Raw genomic sequence first — 19994 nt, 5'->3', positions numbered from 1 at the left:
GACTTAATTAGAGATTTGAGCTAGTGACCCACCTTCTGATCTCCAGTGTGTTGAGACCAAATTTTTGTTGAAGACTGTAATTCCATGGTCGGTCAGATATTATCAGTGGCTCACCATCCTTGTACCTGCCGAAAAAGTACATAATTTTTGTTTTTTGAATATCAGAGTAAATGAACAACAGGCTGTACTTGGGTGGTTTATGCTCCTGCCTACTAATTACTCATGCACAGCTTTCATAATCAATTGTTAGTTTGGCTGAATGTCTGACGACTACAGGGGGTCTTTGATCTGTTATTCTGTCTTGTGCTGGGCATTGTTGAGGGCAGCTCATTGGGCTTGATGGGTCCCATATGGGGTAGTGAAACTCATGAGCCACAGGTTGTGTGGATCTCATAGCTCATGAATACTAAGCATACGCAGTCTTTTCATCAGCTAGTCTCACAGCAGCTCAGGTATCAAAGTCGACAGTTTGGCACATTGCCTGAATTAACACAGATTATTTCATATTAATACTGCGTGCAATATTCAGCTCAGGGTTCTGGACAGCAATGTCATGGCTCTTGGTCTTTTTGGTTTTTTGCAAGTAAGTTTTGGACTTTTAATGTAACCTTTTGTTTATTTTGGATCAATTACATATTAAATAATGATGCAATGTAGTGCTGCCACTAAGGACTGTTTTATTCATAGAAGATTCATCTTTCTGTTTTTGCTCTGACTTCCCAATAACCAAGGATATTCAGTTAGCATGGATATAAAATATAGAAAGCAACAAATCATCAAACTCAAGAGACTAAAACCAGAATGCTTGCTAGCTTGATAAATGACTTAAGAAGTAATTTTCTAAACCTGTTTGTTTTTGTGTGTGTTGATAGACTGATTATTTCAACTCTGATTATATAACACACAGTTTCTCCCCAAAAGGTACAACTCTGCAAACAGTTTATTCTGCTCTAACTTACTCTATCCAAGCGAGAAATGAAATTAAAGGGACACAATTATGCCGATGACCCCATGTCAGATTGAATAGAAACTTTTGGACAGTTAAAGAAGCAGTCACAGGGGGACTGGCATGGAGGAAAACAGCCATGGGTGGGCTGTAACAGGTGCCTGGTCTACAATATACAGTATTCTCAGTCTCATGTTTTCCTTTTTACATGCCTATGATTCAATCAAACCCCAAAATACAAATGGTTTAACATACCAGAATAAAATTCCCCTTCCACTTAGTGATGTTAGGTCAGCTGTGCCATTAAACTTTTTTTATGATTTTTGTTTTTTAAGTGCTCAAAAAACAAACAAACCTGTCACTTAAAAATTGTTTTTTAGTAGATTTCAAAGTCTGCTATGATGACAGTCTTTTTCCTGCTTTCCTGCAGAGCAAGATCTCAGGCAATCCAATTGTTCCTTAGGCCACCAATCATCAATATTTCATTGAGAAAACTACTATTACCTAAATAAAAAATAAATGTATAAAAAGGATTCACAGCATGTGTCTGTGAAGGTTCTCAGTCATCCAGGTCATTGTAGTCTAAGGAGCTTGGAAAGAAAAGCGTCTGGACTTCTTTAAGTTGCTTGAAGACATTTCACCTCTCATCCGAGAAGCTTCTTCAGTTCTAAGGTCAAATGGTGGAGAGTCCCAGATTTAAACCTAGTGTACTTCAGACCCAGCAACACACTCAGACAAAAACTGGTTCACCCGAAAGACAAAACTCTTAAACACAAACTTAACAATGTGGTGTATGCTGTACAGTGCAGCAAGGAATGCCCAGACTTCTACATTGGAGAGACCAAACAGCCTCTTCACAAGCGCATGGCACAACATAGAAGAGCCACCTCCACAGGACAAGACTCAGCAGTCCATCTGCATCTAAAGGACAAAGGTCACTACCAATGTTCACATTTTGGACAGAGAGGACAGATGGTTTGAAAGAGGAGTGAAAGAAGCCATCTATGTCCACTGTGAGCGACCATCTTTGAACAGAGGCGGTGGTTTACGACACCAACTCTCTGCCATCTATAATCCAGTTTTGAGATCCCGTCCCAGACGCCTTAACGCCCACTCACATCCTGGGCCATCTGACCTCAGGAAATCACATGATAGGGTGGGGCTAGGTTTCACAATGAACTCACCCGAAACTCTGGCTGATTGTGACCCACACCCGTTTTCACACCTTGGCTCATGTGATTAGGTAGAGGATCATCAGGGGGTCCTTTGTCCCTCTTTGGGGGGGAAACTCCCACTGGGTTTAAATCTGGGACTCTCCACCATTTGACCTTAGAACTGAAGAAGCTTCTCGGATAAGAGGTGAAACGTCTTCAAGCAACTTAAAGAAGTCCAGACGCTTTTCTTTCCAAGCTCCTTAGACTATGATTCACAGCATGAAAATTTGCTGTGAATAACATAAACACACGTGACACATAAACACCTAAAGCATAAACAGACTTCCTTATTCCTTATATTTATTATATGTAGTTATTTATGAGATAACATGACAATGCAGTTCAAAATATACACATTTTACAATAACAAATTGTGGATTCCTCTTTATGTCCTCTAGCTGCTGTGCTGGAAGTTTCAGAGTGTTCAATGGTGAACCAGCTATGCTGACGAATGTTTCTCCTGTTTCTTCTTTACTTTTAAAATGTTCATTTATCAGCTGGAACAAATGCAGATATCGATATGTATGGCTAGACCAGAGGATAGGAACCCATTTCCCCAGGATATTGCACCTTGTGTTATAGACAGAGACCAGCTATGTATGTGATGTGTGTCTGTTTCTAAAAAGGGTGGATTTTCCAAGTTGAAGGATACTGCATGCTCACAGAGTAGTCAATTACAGGGTCGACCCACCGTAAAGCATACCCTGCTTTTTCCTCCTCAGTGACTGTAATGGGAACCGTAATTTATTAAATAAGCATCATGATGCGTTCAGTGAAATTTGAAATCAGTGACAGTGTCTCTGAATTCAGCAGCAAAATGTCGAGTTCACACATCAAGAAAGCTAAAGGGCTGTTTTCCTCAGACTTTTAAACAATCTGGCTTCTTCATTTAAACCCAAGTAGTCGCATCTTGCTGGCCATTAGAACAAGTTTTATGGCAATTAAACTTACTTACTGTTCATTTATAATGTTAACAGTATAAAAAAGTAGTTTCTCAACTAAAATGCTTAGAACAAGTTTTGTGGTTTGTTATTTTTATATTGGTATTTATTTTTCTTAAGTTGGTCATGATTTTGTAGGAAGAGCGATGCTCCTGGATTTTTCAGTTGTAGTTTTTGGCCCTTACAGCTCCACAAGGCAAGGCACATCTGGTTGTATTATATTCAAGAGAGTGTAGACATTTCTACAGCATATCTACAAAACTAGACAAGTGACATCATAGGTTAACACCACAGGATGCAACTTTGCCCATGGTCCTGTGATTTTTGTGGGGAAACTGCACATTTTTAGCATAAAGAATGCAGTAGTAGAAAGAGATGAGGGTACTCACCATGTCACCTTTGGGGTTGGACAGCCCTGGACAGTGCAGGAGAGTTTCACACTCATGCCTTCCCAGACAGTGTGAGCCCTCAGAGGGATTGGAAAGTCTGGGGCCTTCTGACTCAGTTGCTCCAGGTACCTCATGTGGGCAGATGCCTTCATTTCTGCCTGAGGTACAGACAGAGTGGTGAATTTATCCATGGAAGGAAAACATGTCTATAAATATTTATTGTAGATAAACACACTGTATTTTTTAAATATAGCAAGTCTCTGTGCTTTGGCTGTCATTAAAACAAGCGGGAGGACCAAGGAAGGATGGAAAATTATATATTAAAATTAGGAACAGTAATCAAGAGGGAACCTTTCTGAAAAATATTCTGGTTGTTATCTACCAATCAGAAAAGCGGTATTTATTTAAGGTGGACAAACTGTGGCACTTTTTCTCCAGAAATGCTAATATCTAAACAGTTTTGTAGTCTTTTGATGAATAAAATAATGGGATTCTTAAGACAAATACTTGACTGTACCTGTTTGCGAAGAGCTATCTTGTTAACACGAGTGCGTAACAACTGCTGGTTCCTGATCACATCGATTTCCACCCTCTCCGCCTCATTCCCAAACATTGTCCACTGCTCTCTCTCATACTCTTCATCAGCAGCCATGGTTTCTTTTAGGATTTCCCTGTTGGTGTAAACCATGAAGTAATTTAAATTTGTTTGGTGGTTATTTATTTGCTGTTTCATAATGTTGGATGATTTGTCCCGAGTATAGTATTGTAAATGTTGTTGAAAAGAAACAACACTACTACTACATTGCTCCATCCTGCAGTAGCTTCTTTATAACCTCTGCAGGCTTTGATGTGTTATATATGCCATGCTAGGTCCCAGATGGGTTTTTTTTTTTAAATCTTTGTTTTTTTACTTTATTGCCTACATTAACTCTACTTGTGTCCTTGTTTGGGCATTCAGTAGGACAGTAGTGAGCAATTAATTTTCTCAAAGGGTCACTGGGACTGGTTTGGAGTACCAGTTATGCTAATGTGGCCTCTTGATGTAGTCCACAACAGTCCAAGTCGCTTGTGTGGCCTCTTGGGGAAATTAATGGCCCACCCCTGCACTAGGAGGTGCCAGATTGCCATTTTGGTTGTCTCACTAACTCGAATCATCCAATAGATCAACAGATTTAGGTCTAATATTACTGTAGTTTCTGTAGGTGTTTCTCTCTCCAGGCTGGGGTAATTAATCCCAAGGCAAACTTCGACTGCAGTGGACAGAGTTTTCTGTCTGGGTTGTCCTTACCAAGGATGATTTAGATCATTCTGCTTAAAAAGTGAATTTTCAAAAACAATTTTCTCTCATTAAAGCTCCAAAGTTGTTAGCTACATACTTTTTTTTACAGCTCTCTTTTGGATGCTGTTGAGGCTTGTGCACTGTGACCGATAGTTATGCTGACACAGGGAGATGTAGCTGGTGCCTGTCTGCTAAGCTTCACCTACATTAATTAGATTCACTGAACTGGACCTCCCAAAGGTGTTTGTGCTGTTGGTGTGAGTAGCATGTTAAAAAAACACCTAGCATTCATCAGAGGTAACAGCAGAAACGTGAATTGCAGGTAAAATTTTAAACATGTTTTGCAATAGATGGCTTTACCTTTTGAGAGAATCCAAATAGCGTTTCTTTTTCACTTTAAGAGGGCCATAATACAATTTCAGTGTGTCCCACTTCATTTACAGTCAAATGCTAGTTTTATGATATTCGTCAGATTGTCTTCTCAAACGCTCCTTGATGAGGTCATTAGTTCACTGCTCAATTTGTAGCTTTCTGTCATTTCATATAGCACGCTTCTCGCACACGTTCAAAGGCTTTGAGGCGTCGGTATTTATGAGTTGTACATCAAGCCCGGCTGCCACTGCTGATTCACATCACTGTAAAAACGATGCAACGCTTCTACCCTGAGGAACACCTCTTCAGGAATCCTTCAGGTGTGGACAGTTCAAAGCGACACTGTGTCGTCGGCCGCGTCACATCCTTGACTTGCCTTTCATCGGGCTGGTTGTCATGGAGATGCAAGGCAGTTGTGATAGTATATTCAGTCAGAAGAAGCAAATTTAATGTTTTGGGTTTTTTTTGTTTTTTTTCAGGGCAAAAAGGTGACACACTAAGTAGGAAAACTTGCGTTACTAGCAGAAGAGGATCAAGGCTTGCTTTTGATTAGTCTCTTCTTTTGTGTTAATCTAAGTGTTTGTGAAGTTACAAAGTTAATCCCCACCAGCTCTCAGCTCTTGAACCTGTGCTCTGATCTCCTTGTAAGCTGTTAAACAAACCAGACACCTCTTAAAAAATTAATGAAGCCTTACTGGTAGCCCATGCACGTTTGCATGACATATTGACGGTATGAATATGTATACATCTCCTCTGTACATCCAGTTAATCCATTTGAATAGATATATACATACTGAAACATGCTATCATGTAATTATAGTTATTATGAATACTCCTCTCTCATCATGGTAGAGAGGATGTGCATCTTGAAGCATTTTTTGACTGACAGACCCCAGGGCTTAATTATTTGCCACAGCAGAGAGAAAGACTCTTAAATATTCACACGAGCACAGTTTTTAGTATTTTTTGCCACCGGCTTGTTTAGCAAAGTGTGTTGGTGCTTTTAATCTCTGTGGGTTCAGATTTAAGCCTAGAGTGGAATGAACCACTGGATCACATCGAGTCAGTGGGCATGAAGAGGTTTATGGGTTTATTATTTCTCCAAAACCTTTCCTGTCTCTGCAAAGAAAAGGAAAAACGTTCTTGCCAAGACAAACTGGGCATGCATGAGTCAGCTGCATAATTTATTTCTTACCTATGTGGGGAAGATACTGGAGAGACCATTACGTGAATCTGATAGGAACATGTAGTTGCCAGCACAGAATGATCTAGCACATTTGTTTCCGCACAAATCAAATCGAATGTTAAGCTCCCCCATCTTGCAAACGCTAAAGCAGAGGTCTGGAAATAGTGTGCCAGTTCTCAAGAGCTTTCAGCTTCATCCTTCCATCGTTTCGTTTTTGGCCCGTAGAGGTCAGTCATCTTCAGCTTTTTCCAGCCTCCATCCTAAACTATCCAACTACACTGTGTTCATCTGAGCACATCTGAGGAGAAAGGAAGTTTCAAGATGCACTTCAGAGGGAGTCGACCTTGCAAATTTGCGCGGTAGGGTTTGGGTCTTAAAATCTGAAGGTGACACAAAACTGCGGCATTAGCTGAGCATGTTTGTGGATGGATAGTCACTGGTTGATGAGATAGGAGGGTTGTCGTGGTGATATGGAAGAGGGGACATAATGAGATGCTAAGTTGGCAGGACTACATCATTGCAGCTGAGGCTCATTACTTTCAGTTGTGTTTTGTCTTTCAAGAGGGTGTGATTTCACCCTCGATGACTTCCCCTCTTTTCACTCTTGCTACTTGGCAACTGTCTTCTACTATTTCTAATCTGCTACTTTAATACTCGTTGTGACCTCTGTTCATCTGTCTATTTACTTTTTTCGGCCACTTGCCAGCCAGAGCTTCCTTTCATGGCCTGAAGAAGGAAATATCTTTTATTTTTAGCACTTATGATGAAGTCTACACTAGCGATGTCAAATCCTTTTTGACACAAGAGTGTAATCAGGTTGTGGATAGACTGGAGAACAGGAAACTGGCTGCTGCTAAGCCTTTAAATTTGAAAGTGCTATTGACTTGCAACACAGACACTACGTGACCCAGACAGGACAAGGTGCCCCTAGAGCAGAAGAGGGATTTTAGAAAAGCAAATCAAGTCACTAGAGGCAACAATCCCTCAGCGTGTGTTCTCTGTGACCTAAACCTCTCTATTCTGGGATTACTTTTAGATATGACAGCCGAGCAGTAATCCTGTCCTGGCAACATGACCGTAAGACACTTAGAAAGAAAAAGAGTTCATACATGTCATCAGCAAAATCCTCTTATATTCTGATTCACTTACTAAGTTAAAGACCATGTGTTCTGGCAAAAAAAAAAAAAAAGTCCAGCTTGAGTACCAGAATATTTATTCTTTTGCTTCGTATATGAAGTCCAACACAATTAACCAACATGTCTTTCAAATTGACCCACAAACCAGTTTTATAATTCCCTCTTGAGCACATGGAGGCCTTTTTTCTTTAAAACCTCATGCTCCTTTTGGCAGACTGCCTTCACTCTTCACTTGTTTGAAAACCAAACCGTCTGCTGCAAAGATGCTGCAAAGATAGGCTGTTATCAATGGACCTGACTGCACCAGACAGGAGAGCACTATGTAGGTGGTATATGTTCTATAAGTGGAAAAAAAGACCTTTTTTATTTATTTATGTTTCTTTACTTTCACAGACTGTTTGCAAAGTCCTTATACTCAGAGTCATAAAGTGATTAAAAAAATTCAATATCTTTTAAATTAAAAACCAAACTAGTAGGTTTAATCTGCAGTAGTCTGTAGATGTTAACTACATAGGTAGTTAAGTGAGTAACTGGGTAGGTCATCATTTTATTGGAGAGCTAGCGCGGAGAAACAGTCGGCCATTTGCCCTCACTTTCATACCTGTGGTCAACTTATAATCACTATTTAACTCAGCACCCATGTGTTTGGACTATGAGAGGAAGTCAAGGGCCCCCAGGAGTACTCGTGCAGGCACAGCAGAACATGTAAACTACACAGGCCATCACATTCAAGCCAAGGGCTTTCTTGCTATAAGGCTAACCACTGCCCCACTCTCTGTAAATGAACCAGAGTCAAAAATGAAGATGTTCGATAGCTTGAGTTTATCAGACAATCATCAGTATCGGCTGACTCCTATCTTAGATTAGCTGTCATTTGAGCGTGGCGGTAGTTGATGTTTATCAGTGGTATCCCATCAGTCTTGATCCTGGTTACAGTTTCATGCATTTGTGTGATGAAGGGTTTCATGAACATTAAATAAATGGGGAAACAAATATTTATTATAATTAAATAGCAAAAACAAAAGAGTTTTATGGACTAACAAATAAAACAGTGCTTTGTGCTCTACATCCCTCCACAGGATGTGAGACTCCCCTGCTTCTATCTATAACCACAAAAATACAAACATATCTAATATCCTTCTTCTGCATGACTGCAGTTGAATAGTTATTGCTTATTTGGTCCATGACATCAGCCAGCAAATGAAGGGACCCAGCTGGCCTTTTATAGACTGACGAGAACGAGGGAAAAAACCCTGATTTCCGTTGTTTACTGAGATTCTCTATTGACAGAAAAGCTCTTGTGCTGTATTAGCTCGCAGGGCAAAGCGTCAGTGGAAGTTGACCCACTCTTCTTCCTCAAATAAACTGGAGAGAGAGCATGATAGTGACGGAGAGGCAGGGGTTTTATGACATAAACAGATCATCCAGGAAGGAAGTCCTCAGGAAAAAAAAAAAAGTGGAGCCTTGTTGACAGTGTGAAGAGACTCGTCCATGGTTGCTGCCCTTTTTTTCATGCACTGAAGATTCATCCTGCGTTAGAAATCCCCGCATCAAGACTTGCAGATGCAGGCTTCTGGTTTTTGTGAGCCTCTGCTACTAGGACTATTTAAAGGATCATGTGGTTGCTCTCACTTTCTATGCTTTTGAGTCCCATTTTTGAACCTCAAGGATGTTATTGTTTTTTTTTTTTTTAAAGAGGATGAATTGACTGCATCGTCCTGCAAGGTGATATGCATTTGTTGATAGATATCCATTGAAATTCCCAGGACACATTTCACTGAGCTTGACTCGTCTTATGGAAGTATTGAATATTTACGACACTAGAATTAACACGTTTCAATAAAGACATTCTTGTCTAGTAGTTCATCCACAATTATTAAAATGTAAATGCAAGGATTTCAAATTTAAATTAAAACATAATTTAAATGTAAAAGTATTTTTCAACAAATTACATCTGTATGAAGATGATCTGTGAGCTGTTTTGTGCCTCACCATGTTCTGTGCCGAGGGAAGTTGTCCATGTCGAGGACCTCTTTGACTGACATGACATCACCGGGTATGATAGGAAAGACACCTGAATAGGAGGCCTCCTCATCGCTGTGACATCCAAAGTGTTGTGGAGGACAAAAAAAATAAAATAAAATAAATAAAACAAAGCATGATTAACATGCGCAAATCATCAAACGACACACAAAGGTGACAGATTACAAAATAGATATCTTCCCTTGTCATCCTTCACAGTTATCTATTCTGCTGATAGAAGGATATTAGCACGCCTATTAACTTTGTCACGGATTATGACACAATATCCAATCTGTTGTTCATCAGGCCATTATTCTCCTCTGCCACTAGAAAGCAGCACTGCCTCTAATATCCTCTAGCTGAGAAGCACAGGAGGCCGTGCATCAGAGAGTGCTTCGGTTAATGTAGGCAAATACAAAGTACATGAGGGTTCATTTATTCAGGCGCTCCAGGGATTCACTTTAAAGCAGGCAACTCTTATCTCAGTTAAGAAAACAACTTTTATGCATCTTTTCTGGTTCCTGTTGTGAAGATGTAGCGAAGTAAACAATGGCAAACCAAAAATCAAACAAGACAAAGGAAATTGCAAAGAAAATAAATCCATCACAGGCAGAACTTCTTTGAAACACATCCTCTGTAATGTTTGTCACACTAATATACCCTCTGTCACTCTGCAGCTCTGGGGTAAACCCAAAGCGTGGTTCATAGGATGGTGTAGCATGTTTGTCACTATTCAGTTTATACTACTCCTGTGTTGTCAGTAGTATTACTGTGCAAGCTGCTAAATTGGATTCGTTACTATTTTAAATGGGAAATACAAAATACTGCTTTGTTAAAACATATTTTAATTTTAGCTATGACCCTGTGGCAATGGGATACGAGCTAAAAACAGGATATTAAACACAGTGGTAGGGCTGAAACAGTCGTGTCTTCAGGTTCTTGTCTGTGGGCAGTAAAATGTGCAGTGTTTGCAGAATTGTAGCCTTGTGCTTTATGCGATTATTCAACTAGCTTCATCCCATGTGGGGTTTGAAAACCCTAATATAGCCATTCGAGCAGAGCAGCATGCGACCTCTTTTCTCCTCGAGTGTGAGAAATGTCATAACTGCACTCAGCTGCTGCTTCTGCTCTGTCAGTGTTCCCCTTTTCCTCACTGGTGTACAAACACATGTTATTATTGTGTTTGTCATCAAGAGGAACTGCGGTTGGTGACGTTAAGCTCATGCAAATGTATAGGCGAGTTTATTGGATTGTTTAAGACACGGTCACAGCCATTTGAAAGTTTTACTGGCCACTATAGTGAAGAGTAAAACTTCAGGCTCTACAGTATGTTTGATTCAGGTGATGGTTTGGCTGTTTGAGCTACATTTAGTGAGGGGGAATATACCAGATGAACTAAACATAAACTGCAGTCACTGGTCACATACAGGAGAGTGTAAATATTGATGCACTGCCAACACTTCTCCTAGTTACCGCCTAGTTATCGCTTCATCATATACTACTCCACCAACCCCCCCATTTGTTTATATTTTGCTTTCAAGAATTATTTATATATATTTTTTTCTAACACGGTCTTTTACAATAAGTCCTTAGTCTTTCTTACATTTTTTCAAAAGCCTTCTTTAGACACTGGATGCTTTTCACTCATTTTTGTTTCACTCCTTTTAGCTGTCTCTATATAACAGACAACGTAGCAAATTTTAAGCCAATTTCAAATCGTGTCTTTAGACAAAACCGATCATCATTACCTAGCCTAACTTGTTTCCAAATTCTTTAGTTGACTCTATAAAATATCCCAAAAAATAACCTAATTTTACAGATAAAATAGTATTTTTGTCTATTAGCTGATGACTTAACACAGCAGTCCCCAACCTTTTTTGCACCACGGACCGGTTTATGCCCGACAATATTTTCACGGACCGGCCTTTAAGGTGTCGCGGATAAATACAACAAAATAAAACTAGTACCGGTACAGAAAAAAAGAAGATTTATTCCTAACACACGTGAAAAGACCCAGGAAAACCGAGTAAACGATAAAAACGATAACAAACTAACGCTGAAAACCGATAAAAACCCTGAAAACCATACATTTCACACCTGAGCCTCAACTCTCGCGGCCCGGTACCAAACGACTCGCGGACCGGTACCAGTCCGAGGCCCGGGGGTTGGGGACCGCTGACTTAACAGATCTCAGCAGCCTGTGCAGTATGTCTGTAAAAATTGAGGAACCTGAATATGTGGAGGACAAAAGAAAAAGCGGTAGGCCTGAAAAACCTATCTACGGTAGATGACCAGCATCTGAAGGTAGTGTCCTTAAAAAATAAGAAAAATAAAAACCCCAATCAAAACAGGACCTGAGAAATTGGCCTTCCTGAACCTCAACATTATTGAAACAGGGTGGGGTCATCTTGCAAGAGAATGGAACAAAAGTTAGTCAAAATCCAAAATGTAGCGTTGAAGCATCCACCAAGATCCATGGAGAACTACACCTACAGACTTCGAGAAAGAAGTTACAAGAAAGCATTGCAAGAGTTCAGGCTGTGTCGACGAAAGAAGGTGTTCATAACAAATAGTGATTTTCCCGCACATCACTGTAAAAACTCTGTTTTTGCCTTTTATGTTTTCCATGTTTCAGTAAACCGCTGCACCTACTTCCCGTTTTTCTAGTAAAGAAAAGACTTTTGCCCAATTATGCAGATATGTACATTTCTGAGCCTACACTGCACCACAAACTCTGTCTGAATTTCCAACATAAAACTGAGTCGACGTTATCCACAGTATGTGCACCACCATGGAAGGAAAGAGGCTTTTGTTGTTGTTGCAGTTGTGAAACTGAATAGCACATTTGTAACACGAGAAGCACAAATTTGAGTTTTTTCCTTATCTGAAGACGAGGCTTACTCTTTTAGAATAATTGCAACCTCAGTGAGAGGCTATTTTATAAGTGCGAAGGCTTCCCTTGTTTTTCTTATGTAATGAAAACCTTTTCTTTTTGTTTTTAGGAATATGCATTAGCTTTTTTGGATTCCTGTTAATTAAAAAGCTGCTGCTCTTATTCTTCCTGTGAAGTAGTGTACGTTACTTTACCACAGAGTCCCACTGTAATAAATAAAAATCTCAAAATCTCAAATGTGATGCCAGAACTGTATTTTTATCCACCTGCGTCACACAAACCCCGACCGTTGCTGTTAACATCTAGCCTCAAGCATTGCTTTCAACAAGTCATCTTACAAATGGCAATGCAAATTGACGTGACTTCTCTTTTTCTTTTGTTTGTAATCTGGGAAATTTCCCCATTTCACGGTGCTGAGAGAACAACTTCTGCTTTTGCTTTCCTATAATTGTATTTTCTTTCTATTGTTTGGGCTCCCATTGAATGTGTGTACCACTGAATAATGTTGTGTGTGGCTGGGTAGTACATACATATATATATATGTGTGTGTGTGTGTGTGTGTGTGTATAGATATATGTATACATGAGGGCACATATAAACAGGAACTTCCAAATGCATGCAGTAATCCATGCAGGCCAAAAATGTCATGCCACTGCTGTTGGTTGAAAGAGAGTGGTTGTTCGTTTGTGTTTACAAACAGTGGGCTTCCTCAAAATATTAACTTGGTGTAACTGGAAGGAGGAAATAAAAAAGAGGGAAACTTGATGGAACTGGACGTTCTGTTATCGCTGTTTCATGCATGTCAACATACTGTACAAAGACTGTTTTGTGCTATTCTACAAATACAAAAAATGAAACCACTGTAGAGAAAACCGTTCCCTTCTCTGGTGTTGGCTAAACCTACCCAGAGGCCACTTTGCTCAATCTAACATGAAGATAAATTTGAGTGTGCTCCCACGAGCATGTTCTAAGTATAAATTTCACCAATGCACCTGCTCCCTCTCATGCTTCTTCTTTTAAACAAAAGGAGACATGACCTCTAAGTTCAGCTGAACTAAGCTAGATGGAATAATTGCTTATTTTCAACTTCCCCGAGGAGAAAAATTGGCCAGTTCCCTTTATTCTGCAATGGAGATTGTAGACCCACAGGTTAGCCTAATTTAATAACTCACTACAGCAAGAGGGGTGCATGAAAATGAAGGCAAATTTGGCTTGAGAGTATGAGTATATGTTGACTTGTACCTGTGTGCCTGCTTTCATTTGTGTTCTGCCATAGTGTAAATGGATAGGCCTGCTGCATGTGAGTGTGGGCAGCCAAATGAAAAGAAACAAAAAAAGTTATAAAAAAAACCTTTTGAGAAAATTAAAATGAGGCAAATAACAATGAACCAGACTTGCAATCTAATCATTACACATGACAGTTTATAGTCGGTTAAACTTTAACCTTTTAATTTAATTTTTTTGAAACTTTAGAGTTTAATAAACCACTGACAATTTTATTTATAAAATGTTCATTTCCATATATAGCTTTCATTTGTATCATATTTGCTACGTCTTGAATTTGCTTTAAAATGGTTTTTAGGTTTTTCAGGAGAAAAAAATCACATAGTTGTAGACGTCTCAAAAATAAAACTATATTTATCAAATATGATGGACTGGGTGTTCATGGGTTAGACTGAAAGTCAGCCTTGGACCTTGAGATTGTTTTTAGATGTTTGTGTAGCAGGTTAACTGAAAGCTATTCATTTCCTGCTTCAGGTAATTTTCATGCTAACCACAAAGTAGCTGAACTGATGCATCTGTACACACAGGTGTCTTAATTTATCCGTTAGCTCATCCCGCTGTTGTCTGCTTATCATATGATCAAGAGTTTATGTTTAACTTTAGCCTTTAAAACCGGCTGTAGTACAATGTCAAAGGGACTTCTGGTAGAAAAGACTGAAATATAAAACTGTTTGCTTGTGTGCATGTGTTGAGGTCGTTTTTTGATTGAATGTGTCATTGAACCATGTAGTGAATCAGTACTAAAAATGAAATTTACATAAAGGATACATTTGTTTTATAACAAAGATGCATACGGATGTCCTCTGTTATCAGTAAAGCTGCAAGGAGTCCTCATCTTAACAAGTTGCTCAATCTGTTAATCCTATATCCTGTTTATTTCTTTTTAATACTATACAGAAAGCTGCGTATGGTGCGAGACAGTTCCACCTTTTTCAAATATTAATCAGTTTGCTTCATCAATTTTAAAGCCTCAAGCTGCACTTTCCTATTATAGTGCAGTGAATTTTCTATTGTACTTTTTGTTTAAATTGTCTCTTTCATTTAAAAATAAACGTGCAATAAACAATACTGCACATAAAGTAAAACAGAACTAGTTATTTCTAGAGTTTTGCTTGTGAAATTTGAGTTTGAACAGAAGTCTTCATGATATGACAACACAAACATTATGCTTATCAGTTTTCTGTTTTTGTATTCCCTCAAGCTGTTACTGTGAGAGTGATTACGGAGCTTCTTTTAAGCCACTTTTTAGACTCTGAGGTGTCCCAGAGTTAAGAGGAGTTTAACTTAGATCCTGTATAGTAAACAAAAGTACTGTAAAGTAGCTAGTGCTGGCCTTCATAACTGCTTTCGGTCTTTGTGTCATAGAGTGAACAAGGTACCGGAAACATTCCTCTGAGATTTGGCTTGACATGATAGCGTCACACCAAAGCTGCTCTACTGGATTGAGATCTGATGACTGCGGAGGCCATTTGAGCACAGTGAGCTCATTGTCATGATCAAGAAACCGGTTTGAGATGGTCTGGGCTTTGTGACGTGGCATCTTATCCTGCTCTAAGCAGCCATCCAAAAATGTACACTGTGGTTATAAAGAGATAACTGTGGTAAACACTAACACATTGTTTAGTATTTAAACAATGTGTACAAAAACACCTCTGCAACCAACCCCACCCTGAATATTTCCTCTTTTTTAAATCGTTCACTGCAAACTGTAGAGATGGTTGTGTGGGAACATCCCAAGTAGATCAGCAGTTTCTAAAATCTAAAATGGGACGATCATAGCTCAAGAGTTGGCAGTTCGTCTTGTAATCGGAAGGCTGCCCGTTCGAGCCCCGGCTCGGACAGTCCCGGTCATTACGTCCTTGGGCAAAACACTTCACTCGTTACCTACTGGTGGTGGTCAGAGGGCCCGGTGGCGCCAGTGTCTAGCAGCCTCGCCTCTGTCAGTGCACCCCAGGGCAGCTGTGACTACAATGTAGCTTGCCATCACCAGTATGATGTGTGAATGGGTGAATGACTGAATGTAGTGTAAAGCACTTTGGAGTCCTTAGGGACTAAGTAAAGCGCTATACAAATACAGGCCATTTACCAATACTCAGATCAGCCTTTCTGGCATCAACAATCACGCCACATTCAGAGTTACTTACATCATCTTTCTTCCACATTATAATCTTTTGTTTGACTTTCACCAGGTCTTGACCATGTTTCCAGGCCTAAATCCAGCGAGTTGCGTCCATATGATATTTGCAATAATAATCAGTTGAACAGATGCATCTAATGAAGTGAATTTCATGTGTATGCAGTACTTATTGATCACTGATGACAGTAAATCCATGTAAAGGCCACATGTTTGAGTGCGTTTAGTTCATTATATTGATAAGTAGTGGTTTTTAAATGAAAGGGTAAAAGATTATTCCTCCTTATCTGTGCTGTTAGCAAACCCCATGAAAAGACAAAACCAACTCTTGATTATAATGTTTTGACCTCACTAAGCCTGTATTTTCTATTTAAGTAATAAAAATGGAAAATAAATCATATGAAATTATGCACAGAGCAATGCTAAAAGAAACAGTTACTGAACAGTCAAATAATCACCAGAAACAGACCTGTTTTGGTGAGAGCCGTTGTTTCAGATTTTTTTTTTTCCTTGGGGGACGAGGTGTCGATGTTCCCTAAACACCCTAGGCAACTAGTTGTTTTAGAAGTGTAACAGAAAGCGATTTCCAGCAAAATTATCAGAAGTTCTGATCTGACAGACTTCAAGCTTAACACTGCATTTTTGTGAGCCCCCAGCAATACACCTGCCAAGTTTGAAGTAAATCGAAAGAATAGTTGCAGAGAAAAGCGGAGAACACATACCACACATAACACGATATAAAGAGGTTCCTGTGTTTATTAGCGAGATGAAGGAACATGCCACTTAGTGTAGCTTGTTGAGATTTTTATAGGTTTTGGGCAACAAAGAAAGCCTTTGGCAGAAAAGAATAAATTGGATCTGATGTCAAAGATAATACCTTAGTTCCTCTTTGGTTGTGGCATTTCCCGAATTTTGTTAAAATGAAGATAAATATTATCAAATTAATTCATTATAAATGGCATGCAGTGATGTTGCTATCACTGTGTGTCTGTTTGCACCTTGACGTGAAGGTCCTCTTCTTGATCTGGGAGGACAGCTGCATGCTGTGAGACATCTGGGACGACTGCTCCTCCTGCTCTCGATGCATCACCATCCTGGTTTCCATGGTAACGCCCCAACCGGCACCTGGGAGTGGAGGGGAAGCTACGAGTGAGCATGCAGAGGTGTGTAGGAGGTAATGTGATTGTCAATAGGAGTCAGTCGAGCACTAAAGGCACTGTAGCCTTAGCCATGAGGGTATCTGTATTAGTAATCAGCAACCTGAAGCTGGGTTTGAAATTGAGTTCAGATTAGTTGCACGATTATGCATATGTTTACAGTAAACACCTTTATCTGTGTGCTTTAAGCTTTTCAAAAGCAATAGATTTATAATGGGAATAATCAGCCCTAAGTTTTAATTGTATATAGAATATTTGTCGTAGTGCTTAAATCTCTTATGATATTATATTGAAGTGACTACAAACAACGAACAAGGTGAAAATAATAATAATTATATTTCTAAATCTACAGCAATCAAAAGAGGTTATCAAACACCCAATACTATTTCGATAAAGGGGCTTCAATCCAATATGTCAATGATACACTACAGAGAGGAAAGGAAACTGTTCAGAATCCATTTAATACATCAAAACCGATTAAGCATTTTAATATGTAGCTTTACAAAAACATTTGAAATACTGCTGGAACTACTTTTTTTTTCATTAAGCTGCTGATTATCATAGGCTCTTGTCGTACAGGTCTAGAGACTGAATGGCGACTGTCTAGCAACCTGTGGTTGCTACGGAGAAACATATATTCCCCAACCAGCTGGCAAGTGGTTGCTGGAGGTTTTTTACTGTTGCTAGGTGACATTGCTTTCAAAGAGATAAACTGTGCTGAAGAAGTCGCTGACTTGTCTGCAGACATTCACCAGCTACTCACTAAGTGGTTGTTACCCTTGTAATGCAAACTGGAAACGAAGACTGTTTGCCTTTTGAAATGTTTTGTGACACAACTTTTACTTTGAAGGTGAACGTTCTCTATTTTCTTGTTTTTGGCCACACTTTTTTGTAATTTCACTACAGCTCTGAGGTTAGTTTGCAGGTTCTTGTGTCAGGGTTCCTGGGTCGATGACCCAGCGTTTTCAGTTTTGAATTTTGCCACTGTTTAGTTTTCACATTTTATGTTTTACGTTTGCCCCGGTCTGTGTCCATTATGTTCTGTTCCACTTCCTGTGTGTGATTAGTCAGATTCAGTTCAGCTGTGTTCTCACCTGTCTCTCATCATCATCACTCCTGTGCATTTAAGTCCTTACTTTCCTCCAGTGCATTGTCTTGTCATTGCTGCTGACAATTCTGCATGTGTGTTTTTCCAGTTCAGTTAGCCAGCCAGCCAGCCATTCAGTCAATCAGTCAGTTTCAGTCTGTTATATTCCGTTCATCCTGCCTTTGTAATAAACACTGTCCTTATCCTTCATAAATCCTACGTTTGGGTCCTCTCTTCCTTCTCTCCACACTGCGAAGCCCTGACATCTTGCAGACAAGTTAGTACCTTTTATGCAAACTGCAGTTGACCATGGAGATCTGCTAGCAAGAGGTTTTCTTGGTGCTCCACCCAAATTGGCAACGTCCAAAATCACTTGCAAACCGGCCAGGGAATGATCATTTTCCCCCAGCGACTGGGGTTTCTACTGGGCCTCTAACTGAAAATTGAAGCTTTAGTTATTGGGTTAACCTATAAATTGGTAAAATAGAAAAGAAAGCTAAAGAAAAGTGAAAACCTACAATTTTTTTGTGTGTTGTTCACTGTCCAGCCTACTGTGTTGTGACATGTTGAAATGGTGTGTTATAGTGAATCACCCCCTTTTTTTCAGCAACTGAGCCTCAGTTGGCCATGGTGTTGCACACACCCTGTCCATCATTAATCATGTGTTTGCTCTGGGGAGGTGAGTGCAGAACGCACCCAACAAACAGAATCAGGTCGTGCCTGAATGATAGCTTCATTCACCCATTCCCAATAGCAGCCACCTGTGTTAGCAATATAAACAAGCGCAGTGTGTTATTTCTTCTCATCTCCTTCAATTGCATTGTGGAAGAGGTTTGGGGAACAGGCTAATATGCTTGCAGGTCAGCTGATTCCCTTGCTGCTTTACTTTATTTTATTTTATTTTAGTTTTTATGCGTCTCACTGCTGCCCAAGGGGAGAGGTTTGTTTGAACACAGAGGATAGTAGGTCAACCTCTAGCACATTGGAATTGATCAATCTCCATGGGGAAGCCTGGATCCCCAGGCCCCTGGAGGGAAAGCAGATAAAGCAAAGTGGCTCTATTTATATGCACCGTGCAATTTTTTTTAAAGTCTCTGGAGTAATGTGAGAGCTCATTTTCTAGGTCTGATGTTAATAATAAAAATCTATCAACCTGAGACAAAACAAGGTAAATGATTCACTGTTTTAAACATTGACGGGAAAGAAATTATACAAATACATCAGGAGCTTGACTTGTGGTCTCCCAGGAGAGTAATTAAAAAGCTACATCCACTAAGGCCATCAAAAGACAAGACAATTAAGAAGTTCAGCTAGCAGAAGAAGCAAGCAAACATTTTCAAGAGAAACAAGAAGAGAAGGGAAACCTTTTTGACAAAGCAAAAACACTAGCAATTAGCTGCTATATGCAAATGTACTGTAGAGGTACAGTGCATGCATTTTACTCAGGCTTAGTATTATTAGGTACTCTAATTCCTCAGCAACTGATGAACAGCAAAAAAAGCCTTGCTTGCTATTTGTGTTAGATCTAGCTAGTGGCTGAGGAAATGGAAATCCCACTCACAGTTTCTCTTGTTGCCAAAGATCTGTAGGACGAATATATTCCACTTCCTTTTGTCTCCCTGTCTCACTCCTTGAAGATGCTTTTCAGTCTTAGTGTTTCACCTCTCTTTATTGCCTTTGACTGTCTGTCTGTCTTCATCTACTGTACCTCACTCTCTCTATGTCTCTTGAGTAATCAGGGTGACCCTGAACTCTGTGTCCTTCACTGCCAAGTATGTCGACAACACAATGCTGTCTCATTCTTAAGTTGGTAAATATAGACCAATGACACCCCTGTGTATACTGAAACGTGTGTGTACACACACACACACACACACACACACACACACACACACACACACTGCCAGATCGATTTAGAAAGATCTTTGTGTACAAGCAGCTAAAAGATGAGACA

The 19994-nt window shown here is 39.7% G+C and overlaps 1 protein-coding gene across 1 annotated transcript in view; it reads right to left on the bottom strand.

Annotated features, from left to right (window-relative positions):
• Positions 1–19757, bottom strand: part of myom3 (myomesin 3) — a 74721-nt gene extending 54964 nt beyond the window's left edge. The window contains exons 1-6 of the mRNA XM_085291420.1: positions 19602–19757; positions 16795–16921; positions 9456–9560; positions 4008–4161; positions 3491–3648; positions 33–125 (exon numbers count right to left, since the gene is read on the bottom strand). Coding sequence (XP_085147546.1) covers positions 33–125; positions 3491–3648; positions 4008–4161; positions 9456–9560; positions 16795–16901 — 617 coding nt within the window. The 5' untranslated portion in view covers positions 16902–16921; positions 19602–19757. The remainder of the gene's footprint in view (positions 1–32; positions 126–3490; positions 3649–4007; positions 4162–9455; positions 9561–16794; positions 16922–19601) is intronic.
• Between the last annotated feature and the right edge of the window lie 237 nt (positions 19758–19994).

The sequence above is a fragment of the Mchenga conophoros genome, linkage group LG11 (assembly GCF_057382185.1).
Source record: "Mchenga conophoros isolate Kocher_MC1m ecotype Shallow Benthic linkage group LG11, M_conophoros_male_GT1.1, whole genome shotgun sequence".
In the NCBI taxonomy this organism is placed as follows: Eukaryota; Metazoa; Chordata; class Actinopteri; order Cichliformes; family Cichlidae; genus Mchenga; species Mchenga conophoros.
The sequence above is the reverse complement of the archived record's forward strand: the minus strand, read 5'-3'. Positions and strand labels throughout refer to the sequence as shown.